Below are 22,984 nucleotides of genomic sequence, written 5' to 3'. Positions count from 1 at the left end.
CAAAATATAATTTGGAGTAAGAGGGAGGAAAATGGATGGTTACAGAATTCGGTGATATAATTTTATTTAGTATTTCCGTATTGTTACGCAAATAATGCGTGGTAAATAACATTATAATACTATTGTTTTATGGCTTACTGCTTCACAACTTTGCAGAAAATTAAATAAAATTATATCGCTGAATTAATCTACTACCATCTAAATCTTCCTCTTGCTTATTCTAAAAATAAAAATAAAAAGAAAAAAATAATTTATATTAAGTGCTTCTTTGCAGCTATAAAATAAATGTTCACAATTTTGACCATTAATAGTAATATTAATTCATTAATAATAAATTCATTAAGAGTAATATTATCATAATAATACAATGTCATTGCAGAGGTATAGAGGGCGGTAGTGAGGCAGGCAAACCGATGCATCTGAATTTCAGCCTTTTCTACATGATCGCTACTAAATATAAATTGCTGTTGGAGATTTCAATTTTGTGAATACTGTATTGCGGTACCTTGATTGTGTATAAAAACATATTAGTCCTCTTTTGCCGTGCTTTCACGTTAGACTGTGCATTCTTATAAATGCTTCCTCTCCAAATTTGTCCCATGATCACCCAGGGATGGACTGGCCCACCGGGATACCAGGACCTATTCTGCAGCACCCTTCAACATGATTACTTTTTGTTGAAATAAATTAAAAGAAGAAAAAGAAATGTCATTAATTTTACATTGAATCTTAGCTTTTTAGGAAAAAAATAGTTATAAATGTATGATTTGAAATAAAATTTCATTTCATCGTTCACCCTTTTCACATCGTTTTTTTTTTTTTCTCCGACCCTCCTCTAAGGTCTAGCCACAATGGGGGGGGGGCAAAAGGGTCGAAGGTCACAGTGTTCCTATAGTAACAAACATCCCACCTGCTTGATCAATTTTGTTTGATTTTATCGGGAACAAAATGTTCCTTCCGTTTTTTATATTAACCGTTTTTTATATTATCCGTTTTTTATATTAATTATTCTATTTTTATATTATTATTGAACAGCCGACCCAATTTGGGGAAACTTATGATTTGTAGATAACTTTACATACTGTCCTGAAGTGAGTTTTCTTAATCCCTTCTCAAATTATCTATCTTTAACTGATTTTAACTTCCCTATATTTTATAACCGTCGTTGAACAACCGACCCAGTTTAGGGTTTACGACTACTAATGTTCAACTACGTAGTCTTGTAATTTTGAACCAAGTCCAGAAGACAAGGAAACACCTGGATCAAGTATTAGGAGTAATTTGCTTTCGTGGAGGACTTTTTGATGGAACCAATCCGCATTTGCATTACATGGAGAGGAAAATCTCGAAAATTCAAATGTCCTGGAAAGTGTTGCCCTTTCTGTCCCATGGCATGGCATGTGTTTTGTCCGAATTCCAAAAGGAAATTTCTTATTTCTTCCTATGGAAATTATCTGGGGGGGGGGTCTTCTTAGAATTGATAATAAGAGAGGAGTTCAACTTAAGACTTCAAATAAAATAACAAGGAAGACGAAATTAACTTTATGATCATTCTGTTATAAGAGTTTTGCTTGAGCGCCTAAAAAATACTTTTCTTCGAACCATCTAGTCCCTTTTTTGGTGAGTTAAGAAAATATTTATTTACTTTTTTTTAAATGTCAAATGCAATAATTCCTGTAATTATTTAACAATGAGTTATCTATTTAAGTTCAATAGTTGTCTTATTTGAGTCTTTTATTATTAGAGAAGTTCTCTTAACACTTTTTTAAGACAATATCATTCAATTTTTAAATTTTAAAGCATGATTTTTCTTGATGGATGGTCCAGGTTAAAGCTATAGGTCAAGATGATATTTAAAATTTTCAGTTTCTCCTAATTTGTAATTTGTTAAAAATTATTTAAATGACTATAATCTATTTGAAAATTATCGAGCTCTACTTTGCTCTTAGATTTTATGCTGGAAAATATATTCACTTTAAAAATTTAAATATTTTTAAGAATTCAAAAGAAATGATTTAAAATTTCTAATATATATTTCAAAGTAGAATTTTTTTTTTTTTTTTTTTACTTAATTTTAGTAGATCAGAATCATTATTAAGAAAATAAAATCTCCATCGCTTTGCTTAGGAATATGCGGCAATAATAATAATAATAAACTATTCACATTTTTCTTACCACTGTTCAACTCCATAACCTAGTAATTTTGAACCCAATCTAGAAGACGAGGGAACTCCTGAATAAAGTATTCGGAGAAATTTGCTTTGGTGGAGGATTTTTTTGATGGAAATAATCCGCATTCGCTTTTCACGGTGAGGAAAATTACGAAAATCTCCCACAGTTAGCTTGACGACAAGGGGATTCTAATCCCTGATCCGTCTGGTTACTATTTACATTTTGTAGAAAATGCTCGCTATCACTCGCCAGCCCCTGGAACTTATTAACCCCGGAGTTGATTTCAGTTTGCTTCGCTTTCCTGGGGGACAGATTGTTGATAGAGAAGTAAAAAATCAAACCGATGAAATAGATTGATATTATCCGTTCATAGAAAAAGAAAGAAACGCAATTTTCACAATATAATTGTTTAAAAAGTAATTAGAAATATAAGCAAATTAAGACTTATTGTTCATCTTCAATTCACTGACAACAGATATAATTCCACTGCTAATAAATTTCACTAAACTATGTCACTCTCCTGCTCGCTATCGCTGTCCAATCCTTACCGATCGCTTCGCTCACTGCATCCACTTGATCTTGTTTAATACTTCAGCTTTTATTCTTTAATATATTATATATTAATTATATTAGAGGCTTCCCCCTCTTCTTGCCAAGCATATCGCCAGAACTGCTCACGAAATTGATTTCAGATCGCTTCACAATTTGGGGCAGATCGTCTACAAAGCAGCCAAAAATCAAAATATTGGGTAGATTAATATTTGTCCGTAAAAATAAGTACTTTTATACTCTAATATCTTTTATAATTTATATTGATATATTGATAATAGTTGATGAAATGCTCCAACTCACGATAGCAACCTGAATTCGGCAATTCATTGCAAATAGCTTCGAAATCTGAGACAGATTGCTCTATAGATGCTTTAAATTCAGAAAATGAAGTGTTATATTTTCTTTAGGAAAATATCGTTTCTTTCTACGTTAAAAAAAAAAAGTTTATGTAATCATCAGGGCTCTTTCAAATAAAATTTCAGCGACTGTGCTTTCCTCGTTATACTTCAAAAACTATTTGTTAAAATAATATGAGACTTTACACATTTACCGAGAAATGTTTAAAAAAAATTGGTTTTGCAAAATATTGTTGATGTGGTCCTCAGTTATTGAGTTATTTTGTGCCAAAGATGAAAATTGCTGTTTTTCGTGGGGTAATCATGTATAGCAAAAACTGTGAGCTGGAGAATTATTATTGTTTTGAAGCTAAGCACTCTTATAGTTTCTGAAAATGAATAATTCGCCTCAATTTAAATTTCTAATTAGTTTTGGAGTGATTAAATAGTTTATATAGATGTTTTTTTAAATGCAGAGTATAAATGAATCACAGTAAGTTATTTTTTTTTTTTTTTGTATTTACTTATCCTTTTAACAAAAGATAAAAATAAAAACAAAAACTTTTGAACTAGTTTTGGAGTTAATAAGTTGTAAAACTTTGATGTATTTTTATACGCTCCCAAAAGGTTACCAAATAATACGTCAATGGCTATTTATTATTATTTTTTGACGGAATCTAAACCAAGTATCCCCTTTTCTTATAATTATTTCAATTATAGGGCTTAAAGTTTATTTATATAAAGTAATATATTGAGAGTTTTTCGCTTTTGCCTCAATGCTTGCGTTTTCTTTTCCTCCTTGCTTGTAATGCCCTATATTAGTTCCTGCTTGTAAGTAACGTCGCCTGTGTGACGTTAGACTATTATTTTTTTTCTCCTTTCTTTAATTTATTTGCAAGAAATTATTTTTAAACTTAAAATTTTACGATTTCAATTTTTAAACATTTGTACGCACATGTGCTTCGTAAAAATTTCCTTCAGGTTGAATTTGATAATTTAAAGGAATTTACTACCGGATAAAAATTAAATAAATCAATTTAGGTTTCTAAAATTTTCGATTTTCGAACTTATGTGCTTTTTAATTTCATAATTATATAAGATGTATTTAATAGTTTAAACTAAAAATAATATAAATAAATGAAAAATTAATCAAAGTAGCGCTTTTTCATGTGAATTACATAACTCTGCAGGACACTATAACAATTCTTCAACTCAAGTTACATGTGAGAGAGTGTTCTCCTAAGTCTTGTCTTCGTGGGAGATAAATATTAAGATACGTTTGTTACGATGGTTACTGAGAAAGACATGTTAAACTTAAGGTATCCGACTACCTTCGGGACAAAATTTTTGAAAAATAAATATTTTTCACAACATTATTGCAATTTATATTGTATATTAATTTAAATAAAAATATTTAATAGAGAAAATTTTAATATACAGGAAATTTTTTGTTTAAAGAGTATTTTTTAGATAATTTTAATGAAAATAACTCATTAACGGAAAACACTCTACACAAAAAACTATTGTACATGCAGCTATCAAACTTTTTGAGCCGTTTCGTATAACCCTCTGAAGTGTTATGAACCTCAACTTAAATGATAGCATGAAATTAAAAAAATTTATGGAGTGTTAAGCATATTTTTCAATTTTTTTTCACATTTTCTTCACATTATCTACTGCAAAATATCTCATAAAACAAAAAATAATACAGTTATCTGAATTCTGGAGGTCTGTTACATAACCACCAATACAAGAAACAATCTCTGAAAGTTTGAAGACAAATCTATTATAATTAGTTGAGTTATCTTGTTTTCCGTAGACAAAAAACAGCAAAATTGTCATTTTGAGAAAAACACAATTAAAGTTTATAATTACATTTTTTCTAAAAACTATGAATGTTTGTCAGTAGGAAGTTATTATATTTTATATGGGGCACATTCCTTCACACATTTTCTTAGTTTTATTTAGCGTAGCGATATTTTAACGTATTATTTAGCGATATTTTAAAGTATTTAGTGAATAACATCAAAAGTCTACTACTTATAAAGCATTTAACACAGGAACAATTTTTTATTAAACAACCATCTTACTGTATTTTCACACTTTAATATATATGTCTAAATATAGTTTTTATTAATAATTAGATGTAAAAAATATTTTTTATAATATTTATAATAGCTCAAATCTAGAATTTTCTTCTAAATGCAATTTGTTATCATAGCAAACCGGACAACATAATGAAGCTAATATCACCATTAGGATCTCAATATCAGTTATTCGATTGCCACATAGATTGTTTTTATCCAAAGGCATCAGTTCTTTATTGACATCCATAGAAATCGATAATTTTGAAGAGCTTGAAGTAATAGATTCATCTGCTTTACACAATTTTGAATAAATGGTATAATCAACTTTACTCAAATCATCGCTTTTGGTGGCATGTTGATTACCGTAATATTTACGTTTCTTAGATCGAGAAGTACGTCCTTTACCCATTTCAATAAATTCATCAAAATAAATAACAAATTTTTTTGAAAGAAATCAATAAATTTCTTCAAAACAAATCAAAATCAAGATATAGAAAGTACGCTTCAAATGTAAACAAACTATCAGAAAATATGCTAGCTTTTCATGTTACCCACAAACAGTAACCACGAAACGTAAAATCTAATTAAAATATAATTCAGATTATTAGCCGTGAGTTTAAGAGCTTTTAAAAATTAAATATCTAAGAAAAATAAATACACAAATAGACACAAACTATTACCTACTATCGGCTTCATTTTTGTAATTTCCGGTAAGTTGGACAGCTGTCATCTGTTACTAAAATAGCTATAACTAAAGTTCTGCTTGACGTGCATTCAAAAACAAAACAGTTTTTAAAACTAGAAAAATTGGGCATTATTATAAAGCAATAAAATAAAAAAGTGATTTTTTGTGAAAATCCTCTTTTTTAAGGTAGTCGGATACCTTAAATGAAAAGTGACATTGTTTGTGTGAAATCAGTTAGGAAATGAGATGTCTTTAAACTTTTTAAGTTCTTTCAGTCTTAGTTCTTCAGAAATACTATTTATACCTGCAAGACCTTTTTTATATTGGAGTATTAATATTTTTCAATCCTTTGTACTGATAAAGAATTTAAAAAGGTTTAGTAAAGATTTTTCTGACTCTTATGCTTGTTAGTAAAGACAATTTATAGGTGTATTTGCAAAAACATTTTTTTAAAATTTTTTCTAAGGATTTAATAATATTTTTTTTAGATTTGTGTTTCTCCATATTTTAAAATATTTTCTAAGTCAATGCGCTTTATCGGTTGCAATTTTAATTTTAATCTGTGATTTATTTATTTGTACTTAGTTTATATCGAAAATTGAATAATTCAAAACAATTAAAAGTTGTCTAACTACTAGAGGAAATGAAAATTAAATTTTCCAATTTATTATGTATAATAATAGTTATCTATAATAATTATATATATATATATATATATATATATATATATATATATATATATATATATATATATATATATATATATATATATATATATATATATATATATATATATATATATATATATATATATATATATATATATATATATATATATATATATATATATATATATATATATATATATACAGTACCGCTCAAAAGTATCAGTACACCTAGAAACTTATAAAAAAATGGCAAAATTCAAAGTGTCATAACTTCTTTAAAAATGATCAAAAATTCTTCTGCTTTAGCTCATTTTGAAGCTTAAAATCTCTACTTTTATGTATTTGTTTTTAATTGATATATTTTGCAACTATGTACTATTACACTCTAAACAATCATAGAAAATTGTATTATTTTTTTGTGAAGTTTGACGCGATGTACGGGCACAAAGGGGTTAGATATTGTTAATTTTTATTATACCATTGAAAAATGTGGACTTTTAGCTTTCATTTGAAAAAAAAAATTCCAAAAAAACATGTTTTTTGACAAAGTTATTGTCAAATAAAAAAAAAAGTTTTTTTTTCAGAATTTAATGATTTTTCAGCAATTATAATAATTTTATAAACTGGGTCGGTTGTTCAACGACGGTTATAAAATATAGGGAAGTTAAAATCAGTTAAAGATAGATAATTTGAGAAGGGATTAAGAAAACTCACTTCAGGACAGTATGTAAAGTTATCTACAAATCATAAGTTTCCCCAAATTGGGTCGGCTGTTCAATAATAATATAAAAATAGAATAATTAATATAAAAAACGGATAATATAAAAAACGGTTAATATAAAAAAACGGAAGGAACATTTTGTTTCCGATAAAATCAAACAAAATTGATCAAGCAGGTGGGATGTTTGTTACTATAGGAACACTGTGACCTTCGACCTTTTTCGACAAGGAAACACCTGGATCAAGTATTAGGAGTAATTTGCTTTCGTGGAGGACTTTTTGATGGAACCAATCCGCATTTGCATTACATGGAGAGGAAAATCTCGAAAATTCAAATGTCCTGGAAAGTGTTGCCCTTTCTGTCCCATGGCATGGCATGTGTTTTGTCCGAATTCCAAAAGGAAATTTCTTATTTCTTCCTATGGAAATTATCTGGGGGGGGGGGTCTTCTTAGAATTGATAATAAGAGAGGAGTTCAACTTAAGACTTCAAATAAAATAACAAGGAAGACGAAATTAACTTTATGATCATTCTGTTATAAGAGTTTTGCTTGAGCGCCTAAAAAATACTTTTCTTCGAACCATCTAGTCCCTTTTTTGGTGAGTTAAGAAAATATTTATTTACTTTTTTTTAAATGTCAAATGCAATAATTCCTGTAATTATTTAACAATGAGTTATCTATTTAAGTTCAATAGTTGTCTTATTTGAGTCTTTTATTATTAGAGAAGTTCTCTTAACACTTTTTTAAGACAATATCATTCAATTTTTAAATTTTAAAGCATGATTTTTCTTGATGGATGGTCCAGGTTAAAGCTATAGGTCAAGATGATATTTAAAATTTTCAGTTTCTCCTAATTTGTAATTTGTTAAAAATTATTTAAATGACTATAATCTATTTGAAAATTATCGAGCTCTACTTTGCTCTTAGATTTTATGCTGGAAAATATATTCACTTTAAAAATTTAAATATTTTTAAGAATTCAAAAGAAATGATTTAAAATTTCTAATATATATTTCAAAGTAGAATTTTTTTTTTTTTTTTTTTACTTAATTTTAGTAGATCAGAATCATTATTAAGAAAATAAAATCTCCATCGCTTTGCTTAGGAATATGCGGCAATAATAATAATAATAAACTATTCACATTTTTCTTACCACTGTTCAACTCCATAACCTAGTAATTTTGAACCCAATCTAGAAGACGAGGGAACTCCTGAATAAAGTATTCGGAGAAATTTGCTTTGGTGGAGGATTTTTTTGATGGAAATAATCCGCATTCGCTTTTCACGGTGAGGAAAATTACGAAAATCTCCCACAGTTAGCTTGACGACAAGGGGATTCTAATCCCTGATCCGTCTGGTTACTATTTACATTTTGTAGAAAATGCTCGCTATCACTCGCCAGCCCCTGGAACTTATTAACCCCGGAGTTGATTTCAGTTTGCTTCGCTTTCCTGGGGGACAGATTGTTGATAGAGAAGTAAAAAATCAAACCGATGAAATAGATTGATATTATCCGTTCATAGAAAAAGAAAGAAACGCAATTTTCACAATATAATTGTTTAAAAAGTAATTAGAAATATAAGCAAATTAAGACTTATTGTTCATCTTCAATTCACTGACAACAGATATAATTCCACTGCTAATAAATTTCACTAAACTATGTCACTCTCCTGCTCGCTATCGCTGTCCAATCCTTACCGATCGCTTCGCTCACTGCATCCACTTGATCTTGTTTAATACTTCAGCTTTTATTCTTTAATATATTATATATTAATTATATTAGAGGCTTCCCCCTCTTCTTGCCAAGCATATCGCCAGAACTGCTCACGAAATTGATTTCAGATCGCTTCACAATTTGGGGCAGATCGTCTACAAAGCAGCCAAAAATCAAAATATTGGGTAGATTAATATTTGTCCGTAAAAATAAGTACTTTTATACTCTAATATCTTTTATAATTTATATTGATATATTGATAATAGTTGATGAAATGCTCCAACTCACGATAGCAACCTGAATTCGGCAATTCATTGCAAATAGCTTCGAAATCTGAGACAGATTGCTCTATAGATGCTTTAAATTCAGAAAATGAAGTGTTATATTTTCTTTAGGAAAATATCGTTTCTTTCTACGTTAAAAAAAAAAAGTTTATGTAATCATCAGGGCTCTTTCAAATAAAATTTCAGCGACTGTGCTTTCCTCGTTATACTTCAAAAACTATTTGTTAAAATAATATGAGACTTTACACATTTACCGAGAAATGTTTAAAAAAAATTGGTTTTGCAAAATATTGTTGATGTGGTCCTCAGTTATTGAGTTATTTTGTGCCAAAGATGAAAATTGCTGTTTTTCGTGGGGTAATCATGTATAGCAAAAACTGTGAGCTGGAGAATTATTATTGTTTTGAAGCTAAGCACTCTTATAGTTTCTGAAAATGAATAATTCGCCTCAATTTAAATTTCTAATTAGTTTTGGAGTGATTAAATAGTTTATATAGATGTTTTTTTAAATGCAGAGTATAAATGAATCACAGTAAGTTATTTTTTTTTTTTTGTATTTACTTATCCTTTTAACAAAAGATAAAAATAAAAACAAAAACTTTTGAACTAGTTTTGGAGTTAATAAGTTTTAAAACTTTGATGTATTTTTATACGCTCCCAAAAGGTTACCAAATAATACGTCAATGGCTATTTATTATTATTTTTTGACGGAATCTAAACCAAGTATCCCCTTTTCTTATAATTATTTCAATTATAGGGCTTAAAGTTTATTTATATAAAGTAATATATTGAGAGTTTTTCGCTTTTGCCTCAATGCTTGCGTTTTCTTTTCCTCCTTGCTTGTAATGCCCTATATTAGTTCCTGCTTGTAAGTAACGTCGCCTGTGTGACGTTAGACTATTATTTTTTTTCTCCTTTCTTTAATTTATTTGCAAGAAATTATTTTTAAACTTAAAATTTTACGATTTCAATTTTTAAACATTTGTACGCACATGTGCTTCGTAAAAATTTCCTTCAGGTTGAATTTGATAATTTAAAGGAATTTACTACCGGATAAAAATTAAATAAATCAATTTAGGTTTCTAAAATTTTCGATTTTCGAACTTATGTGCTTTTTAATTTCATAATTATATAAGATGTATTTAATAGTTTAAACTAAAAATAATATAAATAAATGAAAAATTAATCAAAGTAGCGCTTTTTCATGTGAATTACATAACTCTGCAGGACACTATAACAATTCTTCAACTCAAGTTACATGTGAGAGAGTGTTCTCCTAAGTCTTGTCTTCGTGGGAGATAAATATTAAGATACGTTTGTTACGATGGTTACTGAGAAAGACATGTTAAACTTAAATGAAAAGTGACATTGTTTGTGTGAAATCAGTTAGGAAATGAGATGTCTTTAAACTTTTTAAGTTCTTTCAGTCTTAGTTCTTCAGAAATACTATTTATACCTGCAAGACCTTTTTTATATTGGAGTATTAATATTTTTCAATCCTTTGTACTGATAAAGAATTTAAAAAGGTTTAGTAAAGATTTTTCTGACTCTTATGCTTGTTAGTAAAGACAATTTATAGGTGTATTTGCAAAAACATTTTTTTAAAATTTTTTCTAAGGATTTAATAATATTTTTTTTAGATTTGTGTTTCTCCATATTTTAAAATATTTTCTAAGTCAATGCGCTTTATCGGTTGCAATTTTAATTTTAATCTGTGATTTATTTATTTGTACTTAGTTTATATCGAAAATTGAATAATTCAAAACAATTAAAAGTTGTCTAACTACTAGAGGAAATGAAAATTAAATTTTCCAATTTATTATGTATAATAATAGTTATCTATAATAATTATATATATATATATATATATATATATATATACAGTACCGCTCAAAAGTATCAGTACACCTAGAAACTTATAAAAAAATGGCAAAATTCAAAGTGTCATAACTTCTTTAAAAATGATCAAAAATTCTTCTGCTTTAGCTCATTTTGAAGCTTAAAATCTCTACTTTTATGTATTTGTTTTTAATTGATATATTTTGCAACTATGTACTATTACACTCTAAACAATCATAGAAAATTGTATTAATTTTTTGTGAAGTTTGACGCGATGTACGGGCACAAAGGGGTTAGATATTGTTAATTTTTATTATACCATTGAAAAATGTGGACTTTTAGCTTTCATTTGAAAAAAAAAATTCCAAAAAAACATGTTTTTTGACAAAGTTATTGTCAAATAAAAAAAAAAGTTTTTTTTTCAGAATTTAATGATTTTTCAGCAATTATAATAATTTTATAAAATAATTTTATTATTATAATAGCAATTATAATAATTTTATAATTTTATAAAATTTGAAAACAAAAAGAAAATTTTTTTCTGAGAAAAATACGAAAAAATAAATTTCAAAATATTAAATTGTAAACGTTGATTCTTATTTCATTATTATATTTTCCAAAAAAAAAAAAAGTTAAAATTGTTATAATAAATTATGAAATAATATTATCGAGAAATATTAAATTTTAATTTATTTTAATTAAAAAATTTTCATATCATATTATAATTACACTAAAATTCATTACAATTGCTGAAAAATCATTAAATTCTGGAAAAAAAACTTTTTTTTTATTTGACAATAACTTCGTCAAAAAACATGTTTTTTTGGAATTTTTTTTTCAAATGAAAGCTAAAAGTCCAAATTTTTCAATGGTATAATAAAAATTAATAATGTCTAACCCCTTTGTGCCCGTACATCGCGTCAAACTTCACAAGAAATTAATACAATTTTCTAAGATTGTTTAAAGAGTAATTGTACATAGTTGCAAAATATATTAATTAAAAACAATTAGAGCACATAAAAGTAGAGATTTTAAGCTTCAAAATGAGCTAAAGCAGAAGCATTTTTGATCATTTTTAAAGAAGTTATGACACTTTGAATTTTGCCATTTTTTTTATAAGTTTCTAGGTGTACTGATACTTTTGAGCGGTACTGTATATTTCCTCAAAAACCATTATGATGTTTATCACACATGTTCTGAAATTATATCTTTCAATATATATATAACTTTATGAAAAAGTGATAGAATAGATGTGCATAATTATCTCCCAGGTAACCTTAGATTTAGAAATCTAAGTGATGCGGACAAATATTGTAAAAATATAGAGTTTAATCCTGGAAAGTTTTAACCTTAAACAAAACGTTAAAAAAAAATATTGTTAACGGACAAGATAACGAACTTTTTATGCATGAATGCAGTTCTTCTCAAAAATTTTGAACATTCATATAAAGTTCACCCGATAAACTTGTTGGAAACTGCCGGGGAAAAAAATGGCTGAAAATGATGAAACAATGCAATATCTTGTAGACAAACCACCAAATGTTAAATTTATAGACAAATACTGTAAAAAATAACAAAAAAGCTAGATTATATTTGATATAAATCGATTTCGTTTTATGATTATTGTGAAATATTTTGAATGGAAGCAGATTCAAATAGGAGTAAATACAGTTTATTTATATGGCAACTTAAATAGGAACTCTCTTTGAGCGGTAAGAAAAATAAAATTTGCTTACTAAGAAAAGTAATCTGCAGTTCACACAATGGTTAACGTGTGAGATTTAATGTTGAGGAAATTAGTTTTTAATAATCTAAAATGGTGAAAATATATTGTATTGCTAGTTTATGTTGATGATTTTATAGTACTATGTAAAATATTTATTCGTAACAAAGCGAACTTCATACAAGATAAGCTTGTGGAAAAAAATATTTTCTTTGAAAATTTTTTGAATATTCTGCAAATAGTATTTTTTGATATCAAGAAACTTAGATTGATAAATTAATCGTTAAGTTTAAATAAATCGTTGATAAATTAATCGTTAAGTTTAAATCAATCGTTGATAAATTAATCGTTAAACTACCTAAATTTTTTACCATTTAAAATTAGATATTTTTTACCTTAAAAAATAAGCGAAATAATATGCATAATTTCCATCTTGATCATTCATCGGGTGTAAATCGAAGTGATATAGTTTTTTTTCAGTAAATTAATTGCTTATCGACAATGGGAAAGGACATATCAAACATTTATCTTTCAAATGTAGGACGCAAATTGGGTATGTAACTTGACTTAAGGTAAAATTCTGTTAACGTAAAAAACAAAAATTTGTGTCACTTACAGAACGTGTGAAAGACTAGTTTTGATAATGTAACTGAAAAAAGTAAACTGAATGTTATAAATATGGATATTTCTTTACAGGTTCGTGATAACGAGGCTAGATAATTTCATGAAAACAACCAAGAAAAATATGAAAGCATCTTGATGTTAAATTTCAGTTCATTATACAAATATTAAATGGTGAATAACTTCTTGGAATTAAGACATACAAATTTCTAACAGGCTCCTTTTGAAGAAATCATAATCTAAAGTTTAAAATGGTAAATGAAAGAAAATAATAAAAAGAAAATGGTAAAAAACATTTCTGTTTTATCTGAACAGAAATAAACTCTAAAAAATGTTAGTAAATTTCAGAGAATTAACTTATGTGGCCAGCTCCCTTCTTTATGAAAAAATTTCAGTACCTGTAATTGTAACGAACTTTAGAAAAATTAAAAGAGTTGACAGTTAACTTAAATGGTTATTGTATAAAGCTTCCAAACTCATTTCTCGAGTATACACCCTTTCCACCTTGGTTATAGCATCAAACTACAGACAGAAAGATCCTGGCTTGGAACCCAGTCAGAATACGAGTATATCTTGTGCTTTCCATCTGCAGTTATTACCACAGACAACGAACACGTTACTCTCTCAATCTTTTACGACACTTCATTACTTCACCTTGTTCCACAATTCATCTTGATTCAACAAACAAATCGCTTGAGTCTCAAATAACGTCAAAACCTGAACTTTTACGATCATGATGGTAATTTACGGTCAGTGGCTATATATTGTACGAGAAAACTTTTCCGACAGACTTGTATTTTTATGGTCATGATAGCGTTACGGGCATAATTATATTTTTACGGTCAGTGCCTGGAATGTCTTTTGTCAGTCACTGACCATAATCTAGCAGTGAAACTTTTTAGACTAATGTCCAGAGAACAAGAATTTTTTTGTTGTTGATGAAACTTTGGCCATTTTAATGTAGACACGCACCACAAAAAGCAATAATCAAACTTATCATTATAATATTATATCTTGGCTTATCCACAAAGCGTTAAAATGATATTTTTAGTTGTTACAATTTATATAATATATAACTATTTTTATTATACATCATTTCCAAAATTTTTTAATCTCTCTTATCAAGAAGTAATGAATTACTTTTTTCATACTTCAGTCATAGACAACAGTTCTTCAATCACAGACTTCTTCCTGTACTCCATTTTGTTCCTAAAATTTTATATATTTATCTTTTAGATATCTTTCTTCTCTTAAAAATGAAAAGAAGCAAAACATTCTACTAACTTGTCTTTCACAACTTGCTATATGGTGTCTTTTCCTGTTGAAAACTAACTCTCTTCACAATGATTAACTTAAAATAAGTAAATTGGAAAAAAAAGTATCTTCACCTTATGTTTTCTTCTTTATTGGAATATTTCAAATAAAATAATAGCAGCTAACATAATTTTCTTATCGAAAAAAATATTTTGAGTGTCTAGATAAATTTATTTATTTATTTTTTATTTCGAAAGATTCGCAAGATCTGATACAAGAAATGAAATAAATATTAAATGAGAACTTTGTAGAGCAATTCTGAAAAGGGGAGCGTTACCAGCAGCTAATTTTGTGCTACATTTTTGACATTGGTTGTATAAAAATACTATTGTCTCTCAAATTTCTAAAAGTTTTAAATTTCACTGATAAGTAAGAGAAATCGCATAACCTAAACACTTCTAAATTTGTGAAATTCTTTAACTTTTGTGGAAGATTAAAAAATGTGTAAGTATAAAAGTGTTTCTATTATTTTGTCTAACCACCCTAATATGTATGTATAAATCCCAAATAAAAATTTTTTTTTTACTCGAATCAATGATCTTTTTTTAAAAAAATAACTATTTAAATTATGCCAACCCTGTTACGAAACACAATTTATAAAAAAATTTGAATTTTTAATAAGTTTAATTTTTATTTCAGGCAATAGGGAAATTGAGGAAGCACTTTTCAAGATTTAAATTTTTTTCGTGAGTTTAACAGAAATCAATCAATTAAAAAACTAAGCATAAAAATTATTCAAAAGCCGATAATAATATTTGTTTTTAAATATATATGCTATTAAATTATATGTTCTATTTAATTTGTATAATAAACCGATTCCATATTTAAATAAATAAACTAATTATGTTTCATAATAGATTGAAAAAATTTGCTTTTATTTAAAATTTATGACGAAGTGAATGAAGTTTTAATAAGTTTAATTTTTATTTCAGGCAATAGGGAAATTGAGGAAGCACTTTTCAAGATTTAAATTTTTTTCGTGAGTTTAACAGAAGTCAATCAATTAAAAAACTAAGCATAAAAATTATTCAAAAGCCGATAATAATATTTGTTTTTAAATATATATGCTATTAAATTATATGTTCTATTTAATTTGTATAATAAACCAATTCCATATTTAAATAAATAAACTAATTATGTTTCATAATAGATTGAAAAAATTTGCTTTTATTTAAAATTTATGACGAAGTGAATGAAGCTTCAGTTATACAGTATATATATTAAACACGTATATTGTACTTTATACCCTATTGTACTTATAATTTTCAGTAGATACGGTTTTTCTATACGATCATCTCCTTCATATATATTTTTTGATCCCGTGTGTGATCACAATTAGTTTATCTATTAAATAAGTTGGTTTTAAAGATTTTCTTTCTCTGTTATTTGGATTGACATCAATAGGAATTCGTAAGACTCTGATAATGTTTTCCCTCCTACTTCAACATTAATTTATAGCCCAAATATGCATGGTATAATTACTCCATTTTTCCTACGAATTCTAAAATTATATTTTAAGGGTTCCTAGCTAAAGAAAGTCTCCTGAAATAAAGGTGTTAAATAGTTTGAAATAAAAAATTAATTAATGATAACTCACCTTTACCACAGGAGAATGAGACTAAACAACTCACCTTTAAAATTTTCTTAACATTTAGTCCAAAAACATATACAAAGAAACTCATCGATTAAATATCAAGTTTAATTTGTAGTGAAAATTAGTTTAAAAATATTGCTTTCCGTTTGTTAAATGCTTTGTCGTCTTAACGATTTTTATTATGCTAAGAGTGATTATTCTTGCGTCCTCTATATGACAAAATGTTTTGTGAAAATAAAAAGGTTTTCTGCTATTTAAAAAGCTGCACTGCATTATTTGGATTCATAAGAATTTGAAAACATTGAGAAATATTAATTGATTTTAATATTTTTCATCTAGTTAGAAATATCTAGCCTTATTAGCTTTAAAAAAAAATAAAGTCAGTTGTTCGTCCATATAATTCTTACCGTTCCCAGATTTCCTAACGGACAATATAGTACATTCAAGGTATTCTGTAAAGATTTCCTTTAAATGTATTTTTAGGATCCTTATCAAAAATGAAAAAGTATACACATGGGGGGTTTAAAATTATTATTTGACCGAAGAAAAAAAAATTGCTATTGAAATTTGAGAAATTACAGTACAGAAATAATTAAAATCAAGACAGGTTTAATTGGAGGTTCTCTTTGTTTCCTTTATTCATTAAATCTTCTTCCAGTACAATGTATTATCAAATTTTGAGAGTATTTTTTCTTCGCTTAAATATTAATTTGCCTATACTTATACTTTTTCGATTTCATTTCTGATATCAAAGATCTTTACGGAACACAGTTATAGCTTAAATGTTCTTTGGCTTTCAATGTTTCGCCTAAATACTACTATTTAATTGGCGCAAACAGGGTTGATACAAACATTTATTAACTGCAAAGAATCCCTAATTTAATAAAACTAATAAATGTACTAAAACTAACACACATTAGTCTTAATGAATGAGGTTAATATGAGACATTATTTTCTTAAGGGATTTTTAGCTAATTGTTTTAAATTTTATATAAAATATACAATCATGAAATTGAATGGAGAGGAAAGATATCGAGAGATACAAAAAGAATACAGTAGCTATGACATTTCGAAAGAATGAAAAAAGTTTATAACAACGGACCAAAACTGGGTTTATGAAAATGTGCAACGGAACTCCAAGAGCTGCGTTGAAATAACTGCCATTTTTTGGTATTTACACTACACACACCGACTTATGGCATGACAAAGATTTTTTAATCAAAGTAAATCGAAAAAGTACGCCAATCACCCCAATTAAATGGGTATTATTAATTAGGATTTTCAAAATGACAAGTATTTTTCTTAATAACATCATTTTAAGTAATTCATTTCCCTTTTAATCAATTATTTAATTTACAATTTCATTTAGCAATAACCGTGCCATCTATGAAAAGGTCTAAACCTGCAAATTGAATTGGAATATCTTTTTTGGAAGAATCCGATTCTGGAATAAAAAGTTCCGATTTCAGCACCCTAGAAGTAGAGTTTAGAAAATCAAGTTTTGTATCATTCGTATATTTTTGAATATCTGATACGATTGAGCATTTATCGATATTTTCGATCATTTCGATAATTTTTAGACATCCTCCTGAGCTTCCTATCGACATTTGATATTTGTATACCTTGCCGAAGTGATTGTCTATGTAAAAATTGACTTGGGTTTTCTTTCGAAATTTTCAATTGCAACTAAAAATTGTAAGAAAGATAAGAAATTTAATTCTTTTCGAACACTTATTATGGCGAACACTTATTAAGCACTTAAAAAAATCCTACAATGTGTAAAAATTAAAAATATATATATATATATTTTATGTAACTAAAAATAATTGTAAAAAATTAAGTTTAATTTATACATTTTTCATCGCATTTATAAGTTTGTTCAACGCTATATATTTTTAAGTAAAAATAGCATTTTCTACTATAACCTAAAAATCAGGTCTCAGGAGCTTATGTTAATATCACACAGTGAAGAAGTAAACGTGGAATCGTATTTTTAAAATTCAATTTCTCAGAAACTATTGGACCGATTTCTCTCAAATTTTGCATATTGCCATATAAAATTACTTTCTTTGACATTATGTAGGAAATTGTATACCTTACAATTCAAAACTTTCGTGATTACTATTAAATAAAAAATAAGAAATTATGAATATTTGTAAAAAAGTTTTTTTTGTATGGAATTATGCTTGCATAAGCAAATTTTATAATTGTGTGCAACTTTTTTTAAATATCCAAAAGAGGTTTCGGAGTACGCAAAAAATAAAATTAACATTTAGGTGTCCAAACTTTGGACTACTTTCCTGACCAAACTATTGGGACCATATTTCCAGGATTGAGACTGTCCCCTATATTTACGGGGTCTAAAATCCGAATCCGTCGGAAAAAAGGTAGGTTTATTCAGCGAAAGTGCATTTTTGTACTCATAATTTTCCATTTTTTTTCTCTCTTTTTTTGCTGTGTCCAGGAAAAATTAATTACATTTAAGTTAAAATTTCTGCATCCTAATGTCTGAAAATGGAAAGTATTCCTTCTTTTTTAAATTTCGAATTAATCCTTAAAGTTTTTTTTTTTTTGAGGGGGGAGGGAGAGGCTTTTTTTTTCAATTAATTTCATTTATATCGTCTTGGAATGTTAACAAAAATATTGTCCTGTGATTTGTTTTCAAAGATTTTTTTCTTTTTTAATATTCTATATTCTAACATGGATAGCATTAATCTAGAAATATGTCTACTTTTATGAAGAAGTATTTATTATTTTTTAGAAATATGTAAGTATGACATTATGAGAATATGACAAATATGAAATATGTCATTATTGTATTATAAAATTTTCTAAGAGAAAAAAAAGAAGATTATCGCAATATTTTTAATATGTAATCATTACAATTATAAAATTAATAAATATAATAAATAAAATAATAAAATTAAAGTAATTGCAATGTTTCATTTTTAACATTGGAAATAATGAAGTTTTTAGTGAAAAAATAAATTAATGCTTCAAAAACACAGTATTATTGGTATAGTAATAGATACATTTCTAAAGCTTCGCATTATAATTGTTGCATTAAAAATGTCTTTTTATTTTAGATAGGTAACGAATTTCGCAAACTTAAATAAATTCCAAAATAAACAAATAAATTACATGTTTTAATTTTGGACTAAAAGTATAAGGAACAATGCTACAGTTTTACCAAAATCTTTTAATCAAATATTATGGAATCGAATGATAATTTAAACAGAAATCGTAATTCTGTAAAAAGTCGAAATAATCTTTCGAAACCAAAATTAAAAATCAGTCCTTAATTCTTTTCCTGAATTTAATTGTCCTTAAACTAAAAATGATGTTATTGCATCAAACGATTTTTTTAAAATCAAAATCATTGTAATTAAATTAACTATTTAGTTATAAAAATTAGACGTGAAACCGACATCACTTTACGTTTAATGGGAGATGCTATATTAAGGATTTAGTTCAAGACCACGTTTGAAACGGTGAGAGGAAGGGGATGATTGTTGACGTCAAGATCTACGTCATCACTAACCCTGTCTATAAATGGAAAGAGGTGATATACTCAAATATCCTCATATATATCCTCAGCGGTAGATGGATCATGGGTTAGAGTCCCCTAGCTGTCAGACTAACCATGGGAGGTTTTCGTGGTTTTTCTTTCTATGTAAATCAAATGCGGGTTAGTTCCATCAAAAAAGTTTTCCACGAAAGCAAATTTTCTCTCATTACTTGATCCAGGAGTTCCCTTGTCTTCTGGATTGGGTTCAAAATGACAAGGCTACGGAGTTGAACATTGTTTATCGTAAGCCCAAAATTGAGTCGGCTGTTCAAGGACGGTTATGAAATAAAATTACTTTTGAAGTTAATTTCTTTATTAATGTTAGTTTATTTTTGCTAATAATATACACAAAAATATGAAATACTCTAAAAAATTTTACATGATGGTTTAATCTCACATAGAGGAGATGGAAATGCATAAGATTTGAAATTAAAAGTTTTTAGAGAAATAATTGTTCATCAGTTTCTCAAAAAATGTCTTTATTTCTTTTGTTTTTTATACACTTCTAAAATATTTAATTTATTATTTTTTTTAGAAGAAATGCGAATAAGTTTAAGCCCTTTTCATTTCTTATTTTAATTCTAAATAACTTTTTCAACTACGCAAAAACAAGATGATTTATTTTTTAAATCTGACAATTTGAATAAATTTTAAAACGAGTGTTTTAGATGCAGAGGTTAAAGCAAAATGAAACGACATAAGTCGATTAATGAAAAGAAAATATTCATGCAAAAAGAACACGATTATCCTCTAAAAATAAAATCCATCATAAGAATAAATTTCTCTAAGAATAAAATCCATTATATAAAAATAAAAGAAGTAATCTAAAGGGCATTTCATAAACATTTTAATTTAGCATAATGAATGATTTCTTTAGAGAAGCTTAACTAAAAGCAAAACATTACATTTAAATGTTATTAAGTATAGTAAAATGGTCTTATCAACAAAATAATGAAGCTGTAGACAGTTTACGAATTTTTTTCCCATCACTTTCGATTACTTTGCATTAATTTTTTCTCTCCTTTTGGTACACTAAAAAATAATTGCAACTAAGCATGTTATTATACAATACTTGTTGTAAGTGCTTGGAGTTACTTTTAATAGTGTTTATCAACGTTCTACCTGACGTAACACGTGTATCGGAAGGTGATGGAAGCCGTATGGATCATGAATTCTGACGTCATCAGAGAAGATTGGAAAACTAGCTACGCGTTTTAAGGGGCGGGGCTAATCGAGGGATTTTAAATCTTAATAACAAAATAACTAGTTAACCCACTGAAAGGAAATTGGAGTCTTGTTTTAAAAAGTAAAAAATTATCACGCAGCTTCCTTATTGTCATTAAACCGTCATAACTAGTGTGCTGTGTTGATGACTTATCCTTCAATTGCTTATTGCTTTCGATACTTGATGGCCACGTGGAATTTGTAACATCTCTCGAGAAATTAGGTAAGTTTCTTGGGAAATTTATTACTATTAGTTTTAATTAAACGTATTTTATCAGATTTATTTTAAGTTTATTTGAGTCCAAATACTTTTACGAATTCCGCTTTAAATTATGACGTCGTTATTAATAATGCATTCTAATTAGCCAGGATTAACAATTCACTTTTGTTTGTTTTGAAGATAATTTGATTTCTTTTAGTTACTTTAGTCATTATTCCTGCTTAAGTGTATCATTTTAGTTTAAATCAGGGTTCGTTATTGTATTGATACAAAATATTTTGTTATTATTCGTTCTGATTTTTGCGTGCAGTCTAACTTTTACGACTACAAGAGCGGATGTTAAAATAATAAATTTTAAGAATCAAAAGATTGAGATTTTCAGTATAATATTTTTTTTAATCTTAATAATACTAGTAATTAAACATTTAAAAATTGTTCAAGCTGTTAATATTGTTTCAGATTTTTGTCTTTTTATGAAAAATAAACTCAGCATTTTTGCTGTTCAAATTTTTGCTAAATATATCCAATTGCTAATTGGAAAGAGGAGTTAAAGATAAATCTATAAACATTTTTGGTAAAAATATTTTTCTCTTGTCCGTTCAAGTTGCAATGAACCCGTTGTTTTTCATTTCTTATACTTTTCATTTCATTTACTGCAAAACCGAGAGTTCTTTTAAATGTCAATTTACTTTAATTTATGGTTTAGTTTCCTAGTTTTTTTGATGATCTTTTTTTCTAGGTTGCTAAATTTTTTTAAATCTAAAAACCTAATTATTCCTCTCTTTTTTATAATGATTTATAGCCAACCTACGTTTATTGTTTTAGCTCATTTTATTCTTTAAAACATAGTACTTAAAATACTTTAAACATAATTTCCTTTGTTTTCGTGTAATTAAATGTTCAATATCACATTTTATTGCTTCTTACTGTTTTTAATGTTATTGATTTAATCCTTTGTGGGCTGGGAATTTCACAATGATACCAATAATACGAACAATAACACAAACCACTAAAAAGGCAATAGTTTTAACCTGCATTCTTTTTTTTAAATTACCTATTTTAAGTTGTGTAAGCATTTAGATAAAGCAGATCTCATGTTGCATGTGTATGTGATGATCACAAAACTTATAGCTTTCTTTGCTAAAATTTTTAGTTCATTTTTTTTCAGACAATTTAAAAACTTATTACGACACTGTTATTTATAAATATAGAAATTGTACAATCTGGAATATTATTGGTTTAATAAGCTGCTTCAAAAAGAATTATTCATATTTCAAAGACATGAGTTGGAGTTTGGAAAATGCTTTGTTATCTTCAATTATAGAAAGATATCAATTTTCAAAAATCTGTGATTTCAGGATAGTTCAGAAATACTCGAGCAATCTCAATACTACTTTTATGGGGTAGATTGTGATTACTTCATTGTTTGTTCCTATTTCTATGTGCTTATTTTTCATCTTTCAAATCGAAAATGTTTTAACATGAATTAAAATTTCTCCGAGAAAAATTTTCTCGCGAAGTAAGTTTTTATATTTTTTGAAAGGGTCACCCAAGAAGAAGCTCTAAACATTGATTAACATTTATAAAAATTAAATATTTTAATTTTCAAATATAATATTGATGTATGTAATAGTTTTTAGCACACAATCTAAAAAATATTTTC

The 22,984-nt window shown here is 27.0% G+C and overlaps 1 protein-coding gene across 3 annotated transcripts in view; it reads right to left on the bottom strand.

Moving 5' to 3' along the window:
* LOC107436387 (paired mesoderm homeobox protein 2B-like) overlaps nucleotides 1-22,984 on the bottom strand; it is a 123,921-nt gene that overhangs the window by 1,827 nt on the left and 99,110 nt on the right. Inside the window, exon 5 of one of the 3 annotated variants that reach the window (XM_071187687.2) lies at nucleotides 14,553-14,610. The exons of the other annotated variants lie outside the window; for them this stretch is intronic. Within the exon in view, the coding sequence (XP_071043788.1) occupies nucleotides 14,579-14,610 (32 nt within the window). The 3' untranslated portion in view covers nucleotides 14,553-14,578. The remainder of the gene's footprint in view (nucleotides 1-14,552; nucleotides 14,611-22,984) is intronic. 3 annotated transcript variants of the gene reach the window in all.

The sequence above is a fragment of the Parasteatoda tepidariorum genome, chromosome 11, assembly GCF_982258835.1.
Source record: "Parasteatoda tepidariorum strain Cologne lab strain chromosome 11, Ptep-v5.0, whole genome shotgun sequence".
Taxonomy (NCBI): Eukaryota; Metazoa; Arthropoda; class Arachnida; order Araneae; family Theridiidae; genus Parasteatoda; species Parasteatoda tepidariorum.
Note: the sequence above shows the minus strand (reverse complement) of the source record. Positions and strands in the feature narration are given on the sequence as shown.